Source organism: Microcaecilia unicolor, chromosome 9 (assembly GCF_901765095.1).
Source record: "Microcaecilia unicolor chromosome 9, aMicUni1.1, whole genome shotgun sequence".
Classification (NCBI taxonomy): Eukaryota; Metazoa; Chordata; class Amphibia; order Gymnophiona; family Siphonopidae; genus Microcaecilia; species Microcaecilia unicolor.
The window spans coordinates 180,425,615-180,448,027 of NC_044039.1; the positions used below are offsets into that span (position 1 = coordinate 180,425,615).

Here is a 22,413-nt window from a genome sequence, read left to right on the forward strand (position 1 = left end):
ATCACATGTTCCAACAGAAAAGACAGTGGGAAGTAGGCCATGCACCCAAAAAAGCCAGGACAAAGGCCTTGAGTTTTAAGTGGATTTTGTTGATCAGAGACTCGACAGCTGCTTCTTCACAAGACACATGCTCTTGCCCCCCTATTTACTAAAACATAGCTCGAGTTATCTGCAGCAGGGCCCATTTTATTCCTATGGGCCCTGCTGCAGATAACTCAATCTAAGCTTTAGTAAACAACCCCCTTGGTGTTTTGGGCTACATTTGATAAAGGTCTTTTTTAAAGACCTACCTACAGTATCAATATCCGAGGTACATTCCATATTGAAAGTCTTTCAGATCAGTAGAAAAGACCCCTGAAGCAGGCCTGTGGCTGAAACACAGTACTTTGTTGAGTCTCTGATCAAGACCTTTACTGGCTTTTTCGGGTGCATGGTCTACTTCTTACTGTCTTTTCTGTTGTGTACCTTTCATGGTATTTCAGCGATCTTCCTCCCAGGCAGGTTTTCACTGGACTTATCACATGTTCCAAATCATATGAGAGTGTGGTTACTTAGCCAGTTAGCAGCGATTTTCAGTCTGCTAACCAGCTAAGTTTAGACTCTGCCCTAACAATAACTCTGGACTACCCACAAACCAGCCAGTTTCGACATAGGCAGTTAGAGGGGATATTCTGTGGCACTATCTGGTTAAGTACCACTGAATATCCCTGGATAGCCCCACAAAAGCAATTTAAATGGCCAGGAAACTCTTTAGGCCATTTAAATTGCTTTGAGTATCTACCCCATTATGTTTATTATAATGTATTCTTATTCTATGATGTATTGTTATACAGTATTATGATATATTGTTATTTGATTGTGGATTATTCAGTGAATTGCTGTAAACCATTTTGAGGTGTCCTTTGGTAGATTGGGAAAGTGGCACATAGGCTTGAAATAGAAATTACAGGAGGGCAGCTTAAAGAATTATTTTTATAAAAAGGACTTAGAGTTTGAATTGATACAGGGCAAGTGTTGCTACTTATGGTATGCACCTCTGAAATAATGTATAGAATACCGATGAGCAAGCTCTCTTTAAAAAAAAAAATAAAGAATTGTTGTTTTCAGCTTCAAATGGATAAACTGCCATCTCGCAAGGCGATTGCTGATCTGATGGTCTGGGTAAACCGTGTGGACCAACAAATGAAAGACAAGGTCCCGATAAATTCAGAGAGCAGCACATCCCAGCTCAAAGACCTTCTGCAAGAGTATAAGGTAACTAAGGGAGCTGGACTGCAATAAAGAGAAAACAAAAATAAAGAAAGTGAATATATACATCCACAAAGAGGACAGCCTTCCTCTTGTCAGTCTGTACAAATTTGCAGCAATCATTTGTGAGAGAAGGAAAAGCTATCCTGAAATACTCCTTACTTGAAAGTACAATCTACGTGTATTATTTTCATCCCCTGACCTAAACCAGTCCCTGTGAACACCACCTCATGATGCAGCTAAAAGTATATGCCTTGTTGAACACTGAACATATGTTTATCTGTGTTGATGGAGAGAGCAATTTTCATACAGTCGCTTAAGGCTACTAAATGGCATTTTACCTGTGTAAATGGCTTTGAAAATTGCCTTCATATTAATCTGCTCAATTTTACACAGTTGACTGAAAATAGTGGTAGTGTTGTGACTGGGTCTATGGGCTAGCAAGATAATAAGTTTAGGGCCCTGTTTACTTAAGGTGCGCTAGCATTTTTAGCGCGTGCACAAAATTAGCATGCGCTGTGTAGGCGCCCATAGGAATATTGTGGGCACCTACACAGTTAGCGCGCGCTAATGGTCAGCACTTTTTAAAAGCACTAGCGCGGCTTAGAAAACGGGGCCCTTAATTTTTTTCATGAGCAAAGTACAGTCTTGACACTAGAAAACACATTTAGTGAATGTTTCAGTCCCTCTTCATGCTGCAGTTGTATTGAAAGGTTAAGAAATGCTGCTCAGATTATAGCTATTTTACGTTACAGTTGGCCCATTCTGGTCAATTTTCAAAGGGTATTTAGATATTTGGCCACCCTTAAATCTAGACTGAAAGCCCACCTCTTTAACATTGCTTTTGACTTGTAACCACTTGTAACCACTCACCTCCACCTACCCTCCTCTCCTCCTTCCTGTACACATTAATTGATTTGATTTGCTTACTTTATTTTTCGTCTATTAGATTGTAAGCTCTTTGAGCAGGGACTGTCTTTCTTCTATGTTTGTGCAGCGCTGCGTATGCCTTGTAGCGCTATAGAAATGCTAAATAGTAGTAGTAGTAGTAATTTGGAGCTGTGCAGGATGTCCAAGTGCCACTTTAGGCTCATTTCCACTCTAAGTGCACATATAAAACTATACATATATATAGGTACATATATAGTTCTATATGTGCAGATTAAAGGGTAGAGTTGGGACACTGTATACTGTAGATGTATATTTGGTTTCCGCCTCTGACACGCGGTTGCCTAACTCAGAGATTTCCCCTCTTAAGTCCGCACTCAGTTTTGCAAAGTCCTGTCGCACTTCCTTGAGGTCTGTTTTAATCTCTTGGAACAAAGTACATAATTTGGCCCATATTTCTTGACCAAACTCGGCTCCTTCTTGCACAATTTCACAGCCTAGCTGCTCTGACTCTCTCTGTTCCGTGTTCGCCTTGCGGGCGCCATTTTCTTTAGCCTGCATTGCCGAATTCCTTCCTCTCTGCTGGTATGAAAACGCAGATAAATTCAGCGCTTTGGTCTTCGATACGGACATAACCCGATTCAGCGTGCTCTCTCCTTTTGCGGGCAGTTGCTTCAGAAAACGATTCGGTGGGGTATGTATCGTAAGATAGCTGTTTTTTGGCTGTAAGATGGGAGCTCCATTTTTACATCGCCATTATGAAGCGTGACGTCACTTCCTCCAATGGATGTATATTTAGTGACTATTCATCTAGCTAATATGCCAAAACTAGGTATAACATGGAGCCAAATGTATAAGCTAGATGTATGGGTGGCAATATTCATTGCTTCTACATCTAAGGGGCAATTCTTTAATCTAGGCGCTCATGTTTACGTGTGCATTACTCATATACTAGCATTTATGCATATGTGCACATATTTAAGTGATAGCATTATGCCTAAGTACCATTCTGCAAATACCCACTTAACTTACATAGCATGTATTTGCAAGGGGAGTGTACACAGAAGTGGAGCATGGGTTGGGACATAGGCGGAGCTCCGACTTAGATGAGTAAGGGGCCCTTTTACTAAAGGGTTGCTGAGCGGCAACCCAGAACTACTGCCGGCCCAATGCAGCCACCAGCGCATGCCATTTCCGATGCTGCTGGATTTTAAAAATATATATACCACCGTGCTAGTGTGGGAGCCCTTACTGCCACCTCAGTGGATGGCGGTAAGTGCTTCCCCCTCCCCCCTCTCATGGCTATGCAGTAAGTGCAGGCTTACCGCATGGCCTTGTGTGTTTTGGGGCTTTTTTCCCACTGCGGTAAAAAGGGCCCTGGCATGCGGCAAAAACAGCTGCCGCTGCTACCACAGGACCCTTTTTACTTCAACTTGGTAAAAGGGCCCCTAAGTCTTTTTACAGCAGCTTAGTGAAAAGGACCCCTTAACCCTCCATTGCTCCAGGTTCAAAAAGCACCTTAGATTGTGTGCCCACTAGGGACAGAGAAAGTACCTGCATATAGGGGTGAAAATTAGGTGAGGTTTACACAATAGCGCTTATGCCCGGAATTCATGCATAACTTTAGGCATGGCTATTTGCACCAACTGAAATGTGGTGCAAATGTATGCACCTAAATTGAGTGCATATCCCCCGTATTCTATAACACAGGGGCGTAGCCCGTCCAGGCCCACCCATTTTCCCTCCAGGCCCGCCCATCCTTCGCACGCTGTCGCTGCCCTTTTGTCCCGCGGAGGCAGCGTTCAGCGTTTCCTTCCTGCCCTGTATTTCCCCAAGCTCCGCTGCATCGTCCCTGCAAGTGGAATCCTTCTTCTTTTCGGCCGTCGCGCTGCGCTGCCGTTCACACAGGCAGCTTCGCTCCTCCCCTGCCGCGTCCATTCTGGCCCTCTCTGATGCACTTCCTGTTAGGACTGGATGAACGCGGTGGGGGAGGAGCGAAGCTGCCTGTGTGAACGGTAGCGCAGCGCGACGGCCGAAAAGAAGAAGGATTCCACTTGGGGCGATGCAGCGGAGCTTGGGAAAAAGACAGGGTGGGAAGGAAACGCTGAACGCTGCCTCCGCGGGACAAAAGGGCAGTGGGAAGGTTGTGGATGGGCGGGCTGGAGGGAAAATGGCTGAGCTGCTGGGACATGGGAGGGAGAAGAGGAAGGGACTTGAGGGAAGGGAGAGAGCTACTGGGACATGGGAGGGAGAGGAGGAAGGGACTTGAGGGAAGGGAGAGAGCTACTGGGACATGGAAGGGAGAGAGCTACTGGACATGGGAGAGGAATAAGGGACTGGAGGGAAGGGAGAGAGCTGCTGGACATGGGATGGAGAGGAGGAGGGGATTGGATGGGAGAGAGCTACTGGACATGGGAGGGAGAGGAAGAAGGGACTGGAGGGAAGGGAGAAGGGACTGACGGGAAGGGAGAGCTGCTGGGACATGGGAGGGAGAGGAAGAAGGGACTGGAGGGAAGGGAGAGAGCTGCTGGGACATGGGAGGGAGAGGAAGAAGGGACTGACGGGAAGGGAGAGCTGCTGGGACATGGGAGGGACTGGCGGGAAGGGAGAGAGCTACTGGACATGGGAGGGAGAGGAGGAAGGGGCTGGAGGGAAGAGAGCTGCTGGACATGGGAGGATAGGGAGAGAAAGAGGGGAGATGGATGATAGGATGCAGAGAGAAAGGGGAGAAACTAGAAGGATGTGGAGAGAGGTAGGAGACTGAACAGAAAAGGGTAGAGAGATAGACACTGGATAGAAGGAGAGGAGAGATAGAGACACTAGATGGAAGGATCAGGAGAGAGGGTAGATGAGTGGAAGGATAAGGAGAGAAAGAGGGAAGACACTGGATGGAAGGGTAGGGAGAAAAAGGAGACGCTGGATGCAAAAGAAAGAGGGGAGACACTGGAAGGATGGGGAGAGAAAGAGGGGAGCTGCTGGATGGAAAGAGGGAGAGGACAGAGTAGGGAAAGACTGGAGAATAAGAGGAAGGGGCATGTGGCGAACAAGGGTGAGGAAAAGATGAAAAGCCATAGTTGATGAATGGACAGGAAACCCTGGCAAGAGAAAGACGAAGGAAAGCAGAATCTAGAGACTGGGAGCAACACAATGAGAAAAAGTAAATGGCCATACAAGAAAGGTAAAGAAAATAATTTTATTTTTAATTTAGGATAAAGTAATATGGTACCTGTGTTAATAAAGTTTCAGAGACCAATACTTCCTTCCTTAGGTCAGGAGAGGATACCATAACAGCGTTATGCTGACCTGAGGCAGGAGTTTTGGCCTCTGAAAGCTCACTGAAAAGTGTGACTAAATTTTGCTGGGGGAGGGGGGTAGAGAGAAAATTTTGTGCTCACCCACTTTGGGTTCAGGCCCACCCAAAATTGGCAGTCTGGCTACGCCACTGCTATAACAACGCATGTAAATGCTAGTTACGCCCCCATTCCTCCCATGACCCTCCCATTTCTGCACCCCTTTTTTAATACTCGTGTAAAATTTATGCGCGTAAGTTCCAATTAAATTTAAATTACTAACAGTAATTAGCTTGTTATTCAATTAAATTGCATGCAGACATTGGGCACATGCCCAAATTTGTGCACACAATTTTTGGCAACATTTATGGAATTATGGGGATACTACGTACAGGACTGCATATGTATATAGTCTTAAATTTCCAGTCTCAGGTTGCATTTTCCTCCTCCTTTGTAACCCAGGGCCTATCTTGGGATTTGTTCTAAACATTGGTGTGATGCTTGCATGGTTCAAACCCTGAGTTGGGTCCTGGTCAGCAGAGGAGGAGGAGTTTGCAGTCAGCAACACAAACTGTAACTCTCCTCATCTTCTTCCTAGAAGGTCAGCAGGGGCAGAATTATAGTATGGAGCGGGAAACAAGGGAGAGAATCTTCCAGTGTCAAGAGAAAGGGGTAAAAAATTGGCAAGGTAGAGAAGGAGAAGTGAGATTCTTAGATCTCCAGTCCTCCTTTCATTTTCCCCACTCCTGTCCTCCTTCGTGGTTCTAGATTCTCCCATCTCTTCCCTCCCCCCCCCCAAAAAAAAAATATGATCTGCCCTTTTCTCTCCTATGCTCTTCATCCCACGTATTCTCTTCTCCTCTACTCCCTCACCACACCTCCTTCCCTTCTCCTTTCCATCTCCAATCTAAGCCTTCTCTTCTTTCTTCCCTATCTCTGATCCTCTACCTCCTTTTTCCACATGACAATCTCCTTTCTCCTTTTTTGTGTCAATTACTAAGGTCTCTTTTCTCCCACCACAACTACCCATACACATGAATTTCCTCATAATTTTCTAACTCATGACAGAATATAAACACATGTTCAGTGTTCATCGAACCTTGATTTACTGCAGAAGCCTGATAGTTTTGGAAGCATGGTATAAATGTTGACACTTGGGAGGGGGGAGATGGTGTACAGTGTGGCTGGTCCACCCTCAGGTGACATGGCTGCACATTAAGACTTAAACTAGTAAATACGGGTGTACTGCCCCTTCAGAAGGCTTATTTATCCCCACCAGATCTAGCATCCCCAATTGTCACATCTCTCGCCTGCCCCTTTCAATGGTCTGGACTCTGGTGCCCTAATGATCTTCAGGGAATTAACTACTACTACTACTATTTAGCATTTCTATAGCGCTACAAGGCATACGTAGTGCTGCAAAAACATAGAAGAAAGACAGTCCCTGCTCAAAGAGCTTACAATCTAATAGACAAAAAAAAAATAATAAAGTAAGCAAATCAAGTCAATTAATGTGAACGGGAAGGAAGAGAGGAGGGTAGGTGGAGGCGAGTGGTTACAAGTGGTTACGAGTCAAAAGCAATGTTAAAGAGGTGGGCTTTCAGTCTAGATTTAAAGGTGGCCAAGGATGGGGCAAGACGTAGGGGCTCAGGAAGTTTATTCCAGGCGTAGGGTGCAGCGAGACAGAAGGCGCGAAGTCTGGAGTTGGCAGTAGTGGAGAAGGGAACAGATAAGAAAGATTTATCCATGGAGCGGAGTGCACGGGAAGGGGTGTAGGGAAGGACGAGTGTGGAGAGATACTGGGGAGCAGCAGAGTGAGTACATTTATAGGTTAGTAGAAGAAGTTTGAACAGGATGCGAAAACGGATAGGGAGCCAGTGAAGGGTCTTGAGGAGAGGGGTAGTATGAGTAAAGCGACCCTGGCGGAAGACGAGACGGGCAGCAGAGTTTTGAACCGACTGGAGGGGGGAGAGGTGACTAAGTGGGAGGCCAGCAAGAAGCAGATTGCAGTAGTCTAAACGAGTACACGTGGCATTCATTGTTTCTGATTCCAGTGAAATAATGGTTTGCAGGACTGAACATATTTCTCTATGAATTGTTTGCAGGAACACAGGAAAAAAATGAACCATAGACAATGGATAGTAGAGTTTGTCAACCAGTCACTACTACAGCAAAGTGTCTGTGATGTAGAAAGCAATCGCTATGACAGGACAGAATTTGCCGAATATCTTGGTACACTGAACCTACATTGGCACAAATTACAAGGATCACTGAATAAGAAGGTATGAACTTTGTTAATATATGCTATATTTATGTATTTCAACAATTTTACCTCTATTATGAAAGGAAACTATATAGCATTTTGACAATGTCCTGCAAATCATAAAAGTTTAAGAGAAGGAAACTAGAGTTGAAGGATAAATTCGGCATATCAGACTTTCTCCTAGAAAAAAAAAAAAAAAAAACTAAACTAAAAATAATAGAATATGCTGGCAGATAAGGATGATAAGGCCCGTTCAGTCTGCCCATCCTCTCCTCCTGATTAACATTACTGTCCCTTTTCCTTTCCTCAGAAAACCTATGCTTTTCTAGGCTGCCTTGAACCTCTGACAACATCCTTTTTTTGTGAAGAAATTTGCTGGCATTGCCCTTTAGATTTTCCTCTGTAACTCTCATCCCATGGTCCTACATTTTAGAGCTTTGTTTTCCTTTGGAGTAGGCCTTTGCCCTGTGCATTTATCCTTTGGAGGTAGTTGTACATTTATATGTCCTGTTTCCCTCTTATTCTGTATGGTGAAATCCGCTGCCCATTTTGATAGCAAAATTGTACATAGTATTCTAACTGAGGTCTTCTATAGTGTCTCCAAAGGACTAGTCCATACTTGTGGGTTGTGCCCATCTACCAGCAGGTGGAGATAAAGAGCAAATTAGAACTTTATCATATAAGGCTGCTGTGCACTAGGTTCCATTCAGTATCTCTCTATCTCCAGCAGGTGGTAGAACCTCACTGTGCAGCTCTGCCTCAGGTTCCTGTGGTGGGCTCCTGTTGCCTTTTTGAACTTCTGGGGTAAAAGCTTTATATATTGGCCTTTTGGATGTAAACCTGGTGGTGCCAGGCCCCTCCCTCCTCCCCCCCCCCCCCCACTCACCTCTCCTCTTTTCTGTGGTGGGCTCCTGGTCTTTTCTTGGGGCTTCAGTTGAGCTTCTGTGGCAAAGGCTTTCTTTCTTAGCCTTTTGAGTATAAGTCTAGTGTGATGCCAAATATATTTGCTTGTTTGGTAATGCTATATCTTAGGGTCATGCTAAGGGAGGTCTGAGTCTACTGGAGCTGAACTTGTGTTGAGAGGAGGAGAAGCAGCCTTTGGGTTACACATCTTTTTTCAGATAGGCATTGTGGCAAAATGGTGAATTTTCCAGCATGTGAATTATAAGAATTTTTCATAAAGTGTATTTCTCTAGTTTGGCCAGAAGGTGGTGCATGTTTTATGTTTAAAGCTGTTACAGAGAAATGTCTGTTCCTTCTTTAATTTAACACAAAGAGGAAGTAATCTGTAATGGTGTGACCAGCTACTTTTTAAAAATGTTCTGGGCTCTGATTGGCCCAGGAGCTCAAATTCAGTCTGGAAATACTGGATTTTTCTCCAGTCTCAGGGGGTCTTTTTACTAAAGATTAGTTCAAGTTATCTGCAGCAGGGCCCATAGGAATAAAATGGGCCCTGCTGCAGATAGCTTGAGCTAATCCTTAGTAAAAGACCCCCTCAGTTTAGAAGTAGAGAGTAAAAGACCTTTTTACTGTGAGCAGTTATATTCTGTAACCTGTGAGCAACTATATTTCCTGTACTTCTCAGGCACTATCCAGCTAGTGATAAAATGTTTAGATAGTTTTATAATTGATCCTTATTCAGTTACCTGTTATTTGCCTGTTATTTTCCATCTGTTTTTATTGTTCACTGTTAAATATTTTTTATGACAAGAAACCTTTTTTAGTTTATTGACTCTGCTTGTCTGGACTGACTAAGAATCATGGTGGTTTGTGTGTTGAGTCTGTGAGTGCTTTCTAGGAACTATGGGACCACTGGGAATGTGGTCCCAGTAACCTAGAAATCACCGGGGATAACTTGAAAGCATGACACACCCAGAGGTGGTTGGGACCTAGTCGGTGGGAGGAGGGTGCTAGTGTAGAGCACATGCCTAGGTGCAGGCAGATCTGATCTGTGCTGGGGATAGACCCTCTAAGTAGCTGCAGGGTTAGCCCCAGGCGAGTGGCTAGGTGTTTTCGTGACAGGCATAAATAGGAGACCTGTTCATATGTTTATAGTCTGAACCCAGAAAAACCACTGTGAATAAACCTGAAAGGGAGAGTGGTACAGGAGTTCCTTGAGAGGAACATCAGAAGAATAGGAACTGGTGTAAGTTGAATTGCAAATCATTTAAATTACTGCCGTTGAATACTTTATACAATAAAGAGTTGCGTTCCTTTTCCAAAGACTACTGTGTGCAGTGTGTTTCCCCTGTAGGGAAAGAGAGAAAGTGTGAGCTTGGACCTTTGTCCAGCCAAACCGAAGGTTGTAGTTTCTCAGACTCCCCGGATTGCAATTCCAGAACTATGAGCCCACTCCCAAGCTCGTCTGGAGAGTGAAATGAACCTGTGAGAGAGTGCTGAGTAATGGAGTGTGGGTAAATCTAAGGAATTGTGCGTCAGCCTAAGTCACGGGAGACTGAGCTCTAACCTAGGGGCGAGGCCCGGGTACATCTGTATCTATGTTGATTTTGTGGTTGACATTTTTATGTATTTGTATTATAGTAATTTCATTCCTATAAACTCTAGATACAAGATTTGGAACAAAGACTGGAGCATGTCACAGAAAATGAAAACAGAGTGCAGACTTTAAGTAGCTGGTTTGATGCTCAAGGAGACAAACTGATAACTCTGCAAAAGCCATCAAATCTGATTTCAGCTCAGGATGCCTTAATGGATTGTGAGGTAACGGCACTGGGAGACTGAGTTTGGCACGACTAAAAATTATAGTATCTGATTATCAAGGTTTGATTCCCATTCTAAACCAATGGGTAAAATATTTCATTAACCAGAGCCATGATGTAATAATTTTAGGATAGGCTGAATGTCCAATAAGGTTGTGTCTGAATATGTTATACAAGTTGCTGAGTTTTGCACCTTTAGATTTGTTTTCTTTAAGTTCCTCTTACATTTTAGTGATGTACAGTTTTTTTGAGCTTTTACAATGTATAACAGCGTGAGACAGCTTACTATTAGCTTGTTTATGTGCTGTGTAGCAGTGGTAAGCAACTCTGATCTTCAAATGCTGCAATCCATTGTGGTTTTGAGGATATCCACACAAAATATGCATGACATGAATATTCATGCAATTCCCTTCACTGTTTGCAGGTGCATCTCAAGCATATTTATTGTGAATATCCTCAAAACCCAACTGACTTGTGGCAATTAGACTGGAACTGTCTACCCCTGTTCTACAATGTTGCATTCAGTAGCACACATGAGAGATACATGGCAAAAATTTAGTATACCAGTGACATAGGCCTGAGTGAGCACACATGGGCAGGGGCCTACCCACATTGGGCTGAAGCTTACCCAACAGTGGCGCACTCTTGTAGTAGCTGTCTATTTATCTATATTTTTCTTCCCCCTCCCCCCCCAGCTTTCGAGGACTTCTCCTCTGTGTGTCTTTCAACACCCTTCCATCCATCTTAACCCCTCTCTTCCTCACAATCCAGTATCACCCCATCTCTCCCCCTTTATACCACCACCATCCAAAATCACCCCAATCTCTTGTTCTCTCCCCCCCCATGCAGTATCCCTCTACCACCACCACCATTGCCCTGTCTCTGTCTCTCTTCTCAGGCCTCCAACCTGCATCACCCTGTCTCTCTCTTCCTCCCCACCACCACAACTATCATCCTGCATTGGCCCATTCTTATTCCAAAACTATGAAGAAAGTAGCAAGCGCATAAAACGTCACTTACCAGATGGTAGAATTGGTTAGGTATAGATGTGGCCCAATTTTTTCTCTAGGTCTTTAGGCCATAGAGGGCTCATTTATATATAGATAAATATATTGTACTCTTGCCAACCCTAAATGTTGGAGGAACATCACCTTCAACATGACCCCTCATATTGGCTCCTTACGGCCATTCTCACAGGACTTGCCACCTCTGCAGCACACCTGACCGCAGCTGATTCAGACAACAGACTCAAATGTGAGTCTGGATGTCTGAGATACAGGGCCAATGAAGTCAAGGCAAGCATAGTCCCAGATGGAGGAATCAGTTTCAACGGATTTGCAAGGGAGTATTAAACAATGATGGGTTTTGTTCAAAAAGAATACTTGCCTTTGAGAAGTCATGTTTTGCATTCTCAGTGAATAGTGCTTGTGATTCTTTATAGGTTGATTCATCCTGTGAGACTACCTTGGTCACATATAACTGTAAAGAATATCTGTGATCATTCTCAAAGGAAGAAAATGCATGCCCTATTTTTCAATTTACTGGCCGATATTTGTTTTTAATCTATTTTCCCTCCCCACAAAGGACTTGGAAAAACAACTTGCACTTAAATCCAGTGCTATTGATGACCTGAAACAAAATTTACAAAAAATGGGGAATGATAATGAAGAATTATTACCAGATATGGAAGCTATTGTTAATGATCTGTATGAAAAGAAGAATGATGTCACCAATAAGGTATTTCTGCAATTGTGTTTTACTCTAGAACTTCCCATTTCAGTAATATTTGCAACCTCCCTTTGAGGGCTGAGGTTTCTCAGGAATGATAAAATTTTGTATGGCATTTACCTGCAGTGTCAGTTCAGAATTTTACTGTTATCCTTTATTTGTGGACAATAATTGGTCTTGGGTATTTTTAACCCATGAAGTTTGTTACTGTAATGAAATAAAATGATGCAGGATTATTGTCCTCCCTGTATCAAGTCACCTAGCTTATACTGACTTCTGTCTCATCCACCACTTCAGACTGATATTCTCTTCCTAATCTTGCACCAAGACAGACAAAACAGAAAACATTCCAAGCACAGTTTTTCCTCTCTTTTTTCTATTTTCATACAGTTTTAGCCATTTACTGCTAATAAATGGATTTTGTCAGAAACCTTTGAGGCGGGGATGCAGTTTCCAACAGCCTTGTGTAGCTGCAAAGTACACAGGCATACGACAATGAATATTGGGGGTGTGGGGGTAATTTTTTAAGACACTTAGGTCTAAATTAGGTGCCTTTTGGGGTTTCTTATATATTTTATAAAAATAACATAGGTGCCTATGTGCCTTTCTAGAATAGAGTTATACACAAAAACAATAGGAGAAAATTCTTGAAAAAAATAGTCAACCACTACCAAGCAAAAAGCAAGGTTTAAGATTGTCAAGAAAGGACATCAGTCATCCATTTTTAGCATTAGAACATAAAGGATAGCCATACTGGGTCAGACCAATGGTCCATCTAAGTCGGTATCCTGCTTCCAATAGTGGACAGTTCAGGTCACAAGTTCCTGACAGAATCCTAAATAGTAGCAAGATTCTTGCTGCTGATCCCAGGGACAAGCAGTGGTGACTTCCCCATGTCTATCTCAATAGCAGACTACAGACGTTTCCTCAAGGAACTTGTCCAAACCTATTTAAAACCCAGATACACTATATACACTAACCACTAATGCCACATCCTTTGGCAACCAGTTCCAGAGCTTAAACTATTTATCGAGTGAAAAAAAGATTTCCTCCTGTTCGTTTTAAAAGTAGTACCCTGTAACTTCCTTGAGTGTCCCCTAGTCTTTGTACTTTTTGAAAGAGTAAAAAATTGACTTAACGTTTACCCGTTCTACACCACTCAGTATTTTGTAAAAGTGCTTCCTAGTCATTGAAAGGAGGAATGCCACAGTTGTTCACCTTCAGAGTTCTCCCTTCCATACAGTGTGTTGTGCAGTGTTCTAATAGCTGAGGTTTCAGTACATGAACTTAAGCGCAAGAAGCAGGATATCAAATAGAATCAATGAGTTTTAGAAACACATAAGTCCCTACTTCAGAAGTTTAGTGTAAGGAGATGAAACGAAGAAGCTTTCCATGTATCTGGGGAAAAAAAGCGAGTCAAATAAAGACCTGTATGGTCTGATAGCTCATATGCTATTTTTTGGTCCAGTACAAGATGATATAAGTTTTAAAGAGCTCTAAATGTGTAAAGTTAACCTAGAGACACCTCTCTGTCCAGATCTAAACACTGTAAGAGATTAATTAAAAGTTTCAAGACTATTTTATTTTATTATTTATCTTATTAACAATAAGCACAAGGGATGTGGCATAAGGAAAGATACATTTATTTATTTATTTATTTATGTATTTAAAAATGTTTGATCATGCACTGTCTAAATGTTTAGGTGGGTAACAAAACATACACAATAAAAAATACATGAAACAATAAAATATAAAATAATTCAACTATAACAACACACTAAAATACATAGGAGCTCATTTTTGAAAGAGAAAAACTTACATAAATGTCATAAAGCACCATTTGGAGGAATTTCTTCTCAAATCATCCAAATCGGTATTTTGAAACCTATTTGCAGACATTTATCTATACCATAAATTGCCTATGTAATTCTTTACGAATGAAGATATTCTATTAATGGAGGAAAAAGGCTTCAGATGCTCGATTCATTTATTACTGATTACTTATGTAAGTAATCTTTATATCGGGCGAACTTCTTCACCAGCCTTATAAAAACCTCCAACATTTATTGTTTTCTTGTTATTCTTTTTCTCTTTTTTGTCCTTCTTCAGGAGTCAAACCGAGCCTCTCGAGGTTTTCTAAGTCCTTTTACTTTCTACCAGACTGGCTAGCTTAGTAGCAAATCTAAGCTATCCAGACTGGTACAAAGTAAAAGGACTTAGAAAATCTCGAGAGGCTTGGTTTGACTCCTGAAGAAGGACCGAAACGGAGACGCTCTGTTGAGCAGACCCAGGCCAACATAAAGAATTAAAGCTAAGTCTTTACTTGAAAAAATGAATAGTAGATAAGATGAAGCAAATGTTTGTTAAAAAATTATAACATGAGAAAAAGAAAAAGTAAACAAAAAAAAGAAAAAAAATAAACAAGGAAACAATAAAGGTTGGAGGTTTTTTATAAGGCTGGTGAAGATGTTCACCCGATATAAAGATTACTTACATAAGTAATCTGTAATCAATGAATCTGAAGCCTTTTTCCTCCATTAATAGAATATCTTCATTCGTAAAGAATTACATAAGCAATTTATGGTATAAACAATTTTGGAAGTGACTCGAATTATAGTTGCAGCCATTCAGCTAGTACAGACATTTATCTATGCAATTCATCTGCAGGGCATCCAAATCACAAGGGGGCATGTCGTGGGTGGGCTTAGTCTTACCAACCTTATCCTGTTTGGCAAGGTAAGATTATTAAGAAAAAAGTGCAGCGCCATATGCTGAGTAGCCTTATCAGGCTCTTTTGTCAGGGGGCTAATTTGTCAAGGGCTATATTGTGAGCAGGCTGTTTTGACAGTGGCTGTTATGTCAGGGGCTATTATGTCGAGATCTTTTTTGTTTGGAGCTTTTTTGTCTGGGCTATTTTGACCGGGTAGCTATGTTTCGCCTCCTGGCTATTTCAAGGATGATTCCCCATATCAGCATTGTCTAGATCGTCACTGATATGCTGGATATTTGAGCTAAGAGAACTGTTACATGATATACCTTTAACATCCTGATTTTTAAATTGCAGGAAAGCACTCTTAAATAAATAGGCTTTCAAATAACATAGTAACATAGTAGATGACGGCAGAAAAAGACCTGCACGGTCCACCCAGTCTGCCCAACAAGATAAACTCACATGTGCCATTTTTTGTGTATACCTTACCTTGATTTGTACCTGTCTTTTTCAGGGCACAGACCATATAAGTCTGCGCAGCACTATCCCCGCCTCCCAACCACCAGCCCCGCCTCCCACCACCGGCTCTGGCACAGACCGTATAAGTCTGCCCAGCACTATCCCCACCTCCCAACCACCAGCCCTGCCTCCCACCACCAAAATGTAACTACATTACTCAACAATCTTAAATCTCCTGGTAAAGGGTTCTACACTGAGTCCCCATTGAAAACTCAAATGAATGAATGAATCTCATCTAAACTAGCTTGCTGAAAAGAAGGGATGCCCAGTAAACAATGTTCTGCAGAACAAAGTGCATGAGTCAGCCAGTGAAACTTCAGCAATTTAGCGATAGATAAGAGTCTTGTGCCTCGTTGCTTAAGACTTTATACACCAAAGTAAAAATCTTGAATTTTATTCTCCAATCAATTGGCAACCAGTATCAATATTATAACACTGGTATAAGTGCTCATAGTGATCTGCCCCCATGAGAACTCTTGCAGCAGCATGCTGTTGAGGAAGGACCCCCCAAGAGAGCATTACAATGATCTAGTTACCAGATCAGTAACGCATGAACAACAGTACAGAGATTATACAAAAAATTTGGTTTTAATCGCCTTATCAAATATAACTTTAAAAAATGCATTCCTCATGTTTGGGAAACAGTAATTTTATTCTGTTTATTGTATTGCATTTTTAAAATAAAACTCTTTTTGCACTTTTACTACTAAGTTTGCATCAGCATTATTTTGCACTCTACAAATATTACAAAAGTATTTTGGGGGACCTATGATTATAAAGACTGGGAGCTTAATTGTCAGCTGATGCCAAAAATGCTTTGTGAAAGTACTGTATCTATACCTATACACATACAGATATGTTTCTTTTCTCTTTTGTGATATCATTTGACATCCTCTACAACATATAGTATTTTGCTAGTCTCTCTGTTTTCCACTTTCAATAGTGTCAGAGGTTTTGTATTCCATCAGAAGCATGATTGACCATTGATAATCCATTTCAAGAGAGTTGTTTTTATTATCAACGTAATTTGTTTTGGAGTTTGAGGAAAAATAGGTATCATAAATGATTTTTTTGCATCATCTAGAATGATCAAAACCATAAAACAGAAAAAAATATGGCATATTATTTTAAGAAATATATTCCTCACTGGAAATGTTAAAACTTCAAAATCATATCAAAACTGGTGTGTTTATAAATTCAGAAGAGACTTCTATAATTTAAGCTGATGCTTTCTTTGTAGGTCATGCTGTTAAAGTCTTCCTTGCAGTCAGTATTACAATACTGGAAAATTTATGTGGAGGCTTTTGAAAAGGTCCAGGTGATGACCAGCAGATTACTCTATTATCAAGAGCACAATAAACCACATCTGCTGTCACTGGAAGCTCTGAGAAACCAGGTGAAAAATCTGCAGGTAAGGTCTCAGCAATACACAGAAGCAAGAACTTGAAAAACAGACAAAAATATTTCAGAGATATATATTAAAAATCCCAGGTCATTTCAAAATGTAACATTTCTTAGTATTTTTATCTGAGTAGTTAATTGTTAAGATGGAAATGTTTTATGGTACTCTTTTAATGTACAATGTTGTGTAGCTGACATATAGGGAGCATTTTCAAAACTGCCTGTCCAGGTGCTAAGCCTTCAAGTACTTTCCACCAGTTTTCAAAAGAACCATATTCATATAAGTTCACTTTGGAAATTGTCATGGGTATTTTCAGACATTTGCACCTTCTTTATCTGCAAATACTTTTCCAATGGAAATAATGCGAATGGATTAAAAAATGGAGTCTACACATATTCTTTTCCTCCCTAATCTGAATACATCCCCAGGAACAATGCCTTATAATGCAGTTAAATGTACATGTGTTATGGAACCCCACACTTTTTAGTTGGATAAGGGTAGGAAGTTTTCAGATATCCCTTTTAACTGGAATAATTGCTTTTGAAAATGGCTCCATCCATTTACTAAAATGTAATGAGCATGTATCTATCAGATCAGGAACTGATAGGGCCAACTTAGTTAACCAAGTAAAACTGTTTGCAGATTACCCTATTGAATTTGAAAATGTATCTAAGTAGTTACTTGGGTAAAATCCTAAGTTGAAAATTGATTTCCCTCTGTCAGCACAGGTAGCTATGTCAAAAAGGGATGGAGAGGGAGGAGTGACATGGAGACTCATTTTCAAAGCACATACACTTAACAGAGTTCCATAGGTTACTATGGAGCTCATTTTTACAGTACTTAGACTTACAAAGTTCCATAGGTCCATAGGTAAGTATGTAACTTTGTAAGTCTAAGTGCTTTGAAAATATGCTTCCACGTAACTTTGTAAGTCTGGGTGCACCGTAATGACACTGGAAAGTGTATTTTCCATTTCTAGCTCTAGTGAATGGAATTTACATTTGCATGAGACACTTATACCCCTCAAAATCCCAATGGAGATCCTTGCAGTTTACAAAAGATTGTGTCACTGGGCATTCAAGTAGAACACATTCAGTCTAATAAAGTACATTTCATTTCTCATTAAATTGGCTAAAAAGGTACGTGTGCTAGCATTTTTAGTGCGTGCTAAATATTAGTGCACACTACCCATGTAGATGCCTATAAGAATATTATGGGCATCTTCACGGTTAGCACACGATAAAAACACTAGCGCGTCTCTAGCGCAGCTTAGTAAACAGGGCCCTTAGATTGAGTCAACACTCGAATATTTACAGGTAAAGCATCCAATACTTGACAGATTGGAATCTGTTGCCATCACATTTAAAGATCATTGGCAGACACAGAGGAGCATAATCGAAAGGGATGCCCACGTTTTGCTGAGGACCTCCTCGCAAAACATCCCGATGGAGGGGCAGGGAGACCCGTATTATCGAAAAAGATGGACGTCCATCTTTCATTTCGGTAATACGGTCGGGGACGCCCAAATCTTGAAATTTAGGTCGTCCCTACAGATGGTCGACCCTAGACTTGGTTGTTTCTGATTTTCGGTGATAATGGAAACCAAGGACACCCATCTCAGAAACGACCAAATGCAAGCACTTTGGTCGTGGAGGAGCCAGCATTTGTAGTGCACTGGTCCCCCTGACATGCCAGGACACCAACCGGGCACCCTAGTGGGCACTGCAGTGGACTTCATAAAATGCTCCCAGGAACATAGCTCACTTACCTTGTTTACTGAGCCCCCCAACCCCCCCCCCCCAAATAAAAACCCACTACCCCCAACTGTACACCACTACCATAGCCCTTATGGGTGAAGGGGGGCACGTAGATATGGGTACAGTGGGTTTGTGATGGGTTTTGGAGGGCTCGCTGTTTCCTCCACAAACGTAACAAGTAGGGAGGGGGTGGGCCTGGGTACGCTTGCCTGAAGTGCACTGCACCCACTACAACTGCTCCAGGGACCTGCATACTGCTGTCATGGACCTCAAGTATGACATCTGAGGCTGGCAAAAACTATATTTTGAAAGATATTTTTTGAGGGTCAGAGGGGGTTAGTGACCACTGGGGGAGTAAGGGGAGGTGATCCCCGATTCTCTCTGGTGGTCATCTGGTTACTTCGGGCACCTTTTTGTGCCTTGGTCGTAAGAAAAACAGGACCAGCTAAAGTTGTCCAAGTGCTCGTCAGGGACGCCCTTTTTTTCCCATTATGGGTCGAGGACGTCCATGTGTTAGGCATGCCCAAGTCCCGCCTTCACTACGCCTCCGATACGCCCCCTTGAACTTTGGTAGTCCCTGTGACGGAAAGCAGTTGGGTACAACCAAAATTGGCTTTTGATTATATCGATTTGGACAACCCTGTGAGAAGGACGCCCATCTTCCGATTTGTGTCGAAAGATGGGTGTCCTTCTCTTTCGAAAATGAGCCTGACAGTTGCATTTTAAAAACTCGTGACAGGTCTCTTCTTCTTAAAGTGTATGGTGGAGAAGAGAGAAACTGTTGATTTTGTTTGGACTGCTGGAATATGTAAAATAACATGTGACTGAAATTGGGCAGTGATCTGAGAAGAGTCTGTATGTTGTCCTGACTGTATTTGAGATGATACTGTTTTTGTCTGATTTTATGTACAATTATGTATGTAGATGTTATATCCCATCTCGGGTAAGCTGGGATACACATAAACAGCATGAGGTCCAAATGCTGCAGGCCTGACATTGACTATCTAGGCTCAGCAGCTACCTTCCATGGTCTGAACATTGGGCCCAATTTCTCCCCATTTTTATAAAGTTGTCTTTGATATATTAGAGGATTTTAAATAGACAGCTACTGGCTCAATATTTGCTGCTCTGTGTTTTTGATATAAATAAACCATAATGTGCAGAGAGATGTTTTTGGAAATCTCCAGGGGTGATAATGATACCAGCCTTATACTTGGTGCAACGCAGATATAAAAATCCCTGCCTAAAGGGTGAGTTGATACAGGGTAATAAGACTCATCATGGATAGTCCAACTCTGCTCCCTCCAAACAGACCATTTCCTGACAACAAATAACCAGTTGTCCAGGACACACTTTTCTATTGGTCAGTAGGGGAAGAATTTTATTTTTTAATAACATCTGTGGAGTTTGCAGGCTTATAGTTACTCATTGTCAAAGAAAAATCCCTATGAGTTTCTCTTTGAATATGCAAGGTGTCATTGAGAATACCAATTAAATCTCTGCACCTACTTTCCATTCCCCTGACTAACACTGTCCACCTTTATTCACACTAAAGAGGGACAATTTTCCAACATCATTTTTACATGGTCCTCTTTGTTCCTCCAGATCAGTACAGATGAGTGGGTATGTGCTCTCTTGCCAGCAGATGGATACTGAGAACTACTGGTTCAATGACTTTACCCTATAGGGTCATGTGCACCCTCACCTAGTCAATATTTCTCAGTCTCCAGCAGATGGTGGGTGAAGCTCTGGTTTGATAGATCCAGTAAGTCCGCTCATTTTGGCCTATTTATTTAGTCCCTTGGGGTGTGCCAGTTGGCTACGCATTAAAAATTATAATAATAATAATTATTATTATTATAAGGAAGAGCTTATAACCACTTTTTTTAAATTTGCATTTATAATATACAAAGTTGAGAAAAAAACACTTTGAGGGAAATAAAACAAAATTAAACATGCCAATCAACAACAGTAGCTAAACAATCATAAAGAAGATAACTTTAAGGGAAATAAAGCTTGCTAATTGACATCAGTAAATAGGCAATTGTTAAACAAGAATAAACAAAAAAAAATACAGTCCATAAATTGGAAGGAGGGAACCAAGGAAATTCCTTGAGGAAATGGAGGTACATAAGAAAAAGAACAGAACCCTGTAGAAAACTTACAATAACCTACAAAACTATGAAGCACTTGAGGAAGCTACAGAAACACCTTTACCCTCCAAAAAAACAAAAATTAGACAGGTTCATAGAAAATGTATCTTTTCCCTTCATAGGTAACAAAACATGTACAAGGAAAATGTAATTGAAACTGCCCCTAAAGAAAGAGTAGCTTGTCTATATGATAGAAATATCTTCCTAGTAACTTGCATCATCTATCTCAAGACATCTGGGAAACTAATACTTTGTCACCCGAGTTACATGGCAGACTTGATCGACTTACCAAGTAGAAATACATCCGAATCAACACGATCTTATCTAAATCTGCACTACCCAAGCTGGAAAGGACTTAGATATAAAACAACTTATGCATCTAGTTTTACCTACATAAGCACACAACTGTGGAACGCATTACCAAAAGCCTTGAAAAGGACGTACGACCACCTAAACTTCCGGAAATCACTAAAAACCAACCAGTTTAAAAAGGCATACCCTACCAATCCAACTTAAATGCCTAATCTCTGCAACACAACCAAACTAAAGCACGTAATGGACATAACACAACTCTTCCGTTCTCCGATTCCCTAATGTGGCTGTTCCACATGAACTTGATCTTACCACAACATCACCCTGTATTTGTTCATACCGGAGCATGCAAAGGCCTCTCCGGTACTATGTAAGCCACATTGAGCCTACAAATAGGTGGGAAAATGTGGGATACAAATGTTACAATTAAATAAATAAATAAATAAGTGACATTCTTAAGCCTGAAGTAAAGTCATAATACCTTTTTTTTTGGGGGGGGGGGGGGCGGGCTGCTGCTAGTGCTGCTGGTCCACTTAGCCCATTCAGAGTTTGGAGAATCAATCAGGTGGCGTAGTGCTGCTGGCACTGAATTGGCCTAGGAGGCCCTAGTACAGAGATCTCATGAGGCTAAAGGTGGTAGATCCTCTGTTCCTGCCGCTGACGGCAGGATTGTTGACTCAGGCGTTGACTCAGTTCTCTCTTACATTGTGGCTATTGAAAGGGCATGGTTAATGAAGCAAAGTTATTCCTGTAAGGTGATAAAGACATTGCTGAATTCCAGGAAGACCAGCACTTTTTTGGCCTATAGAGTTTGGAGAATATTTGAGGCTTGGTGCATTAACAGGAAAGTCGATCCACTTCGAATGTCTCTCAGTGATATTTTGTAGTTCTTCCAGGGTGATTTGGACAAAGTGCTCACATTGGGCACCCTAAGATTACAGGTGGTGGCAAGAGCCTGTTTTAGGAGAGCAAAGCAAAATCATTCTCTATGGCTTCATTTGGATGTGTTTCAATTCTAGAAGGGGGTGCTTCACATTAAATTGCCATTCGGGTGTGTGGTATCTTCCTGGGATTTGAACCTGGTGTTGTCAGTCTTTGTCCAGCTGTCCTTTGAACCGCTTGGAAGGTGACAGTGAGGAACCTCATTCTGAAGGTGGTGTTTCTGATCGCTATATCCTCTATCAAAAAGATATCAGAATTGCAGGCCTTTTCCTGTTGGAAGCCCTTTCTAGTTATGTCACGGGAAAAGGTTGTATTGCGTCCTGTCTGCTAACGGTGCTGTCCACCTTTCACATTCATCAATCGATCATGCTTCCCATGTTGGAGGGTGAGAGGGACTCCCCACAAGGGAAACAGGTACATTATCTAGATGTGAGAAGAGACTTTCATTGTTGTTTGGAAACAATGGAAGAGTTTCAGCATT

The 22,413-nt window shown here is 41.6% G+C and overlaps 1 protein-coding gene across 1 annotated transcript in view; it reads left to right on the plus strand.

Annotated features, from left to right (window-relative positions):
• The window catches only part of LOC115477722 (nesprin-2-like), a 359,728-nt gene that overhangs the window by 175,778 nt on the left and 161,537 nt on the right, over window positions 1-22,413 (plus strand). The window contains exons 46-50 of the mRNA XM_030214775.1: window positions 1,108-1,254; window positions 7,532-7,708; window positions 10,255-10,410; window positions 11,994-12,146; window positions 16,607-16,777. Of these exons, the coding sequence (XP_030070635.1) occupies window positions 1,108-1,254; window positions 7,532-7,708; window positions 10,255-10,410; window positions 11,994-12,146; window positions 16,607-16,777 (804 nt within the window). The remainder of the gene's footprint in view (window positions 1-1,107; window positions 1,255-7,531; window positions 7,709-10,254; window positions 10,411-11,993; window positions 12,147-16,606; window positions 16,778-22,413) is intronic.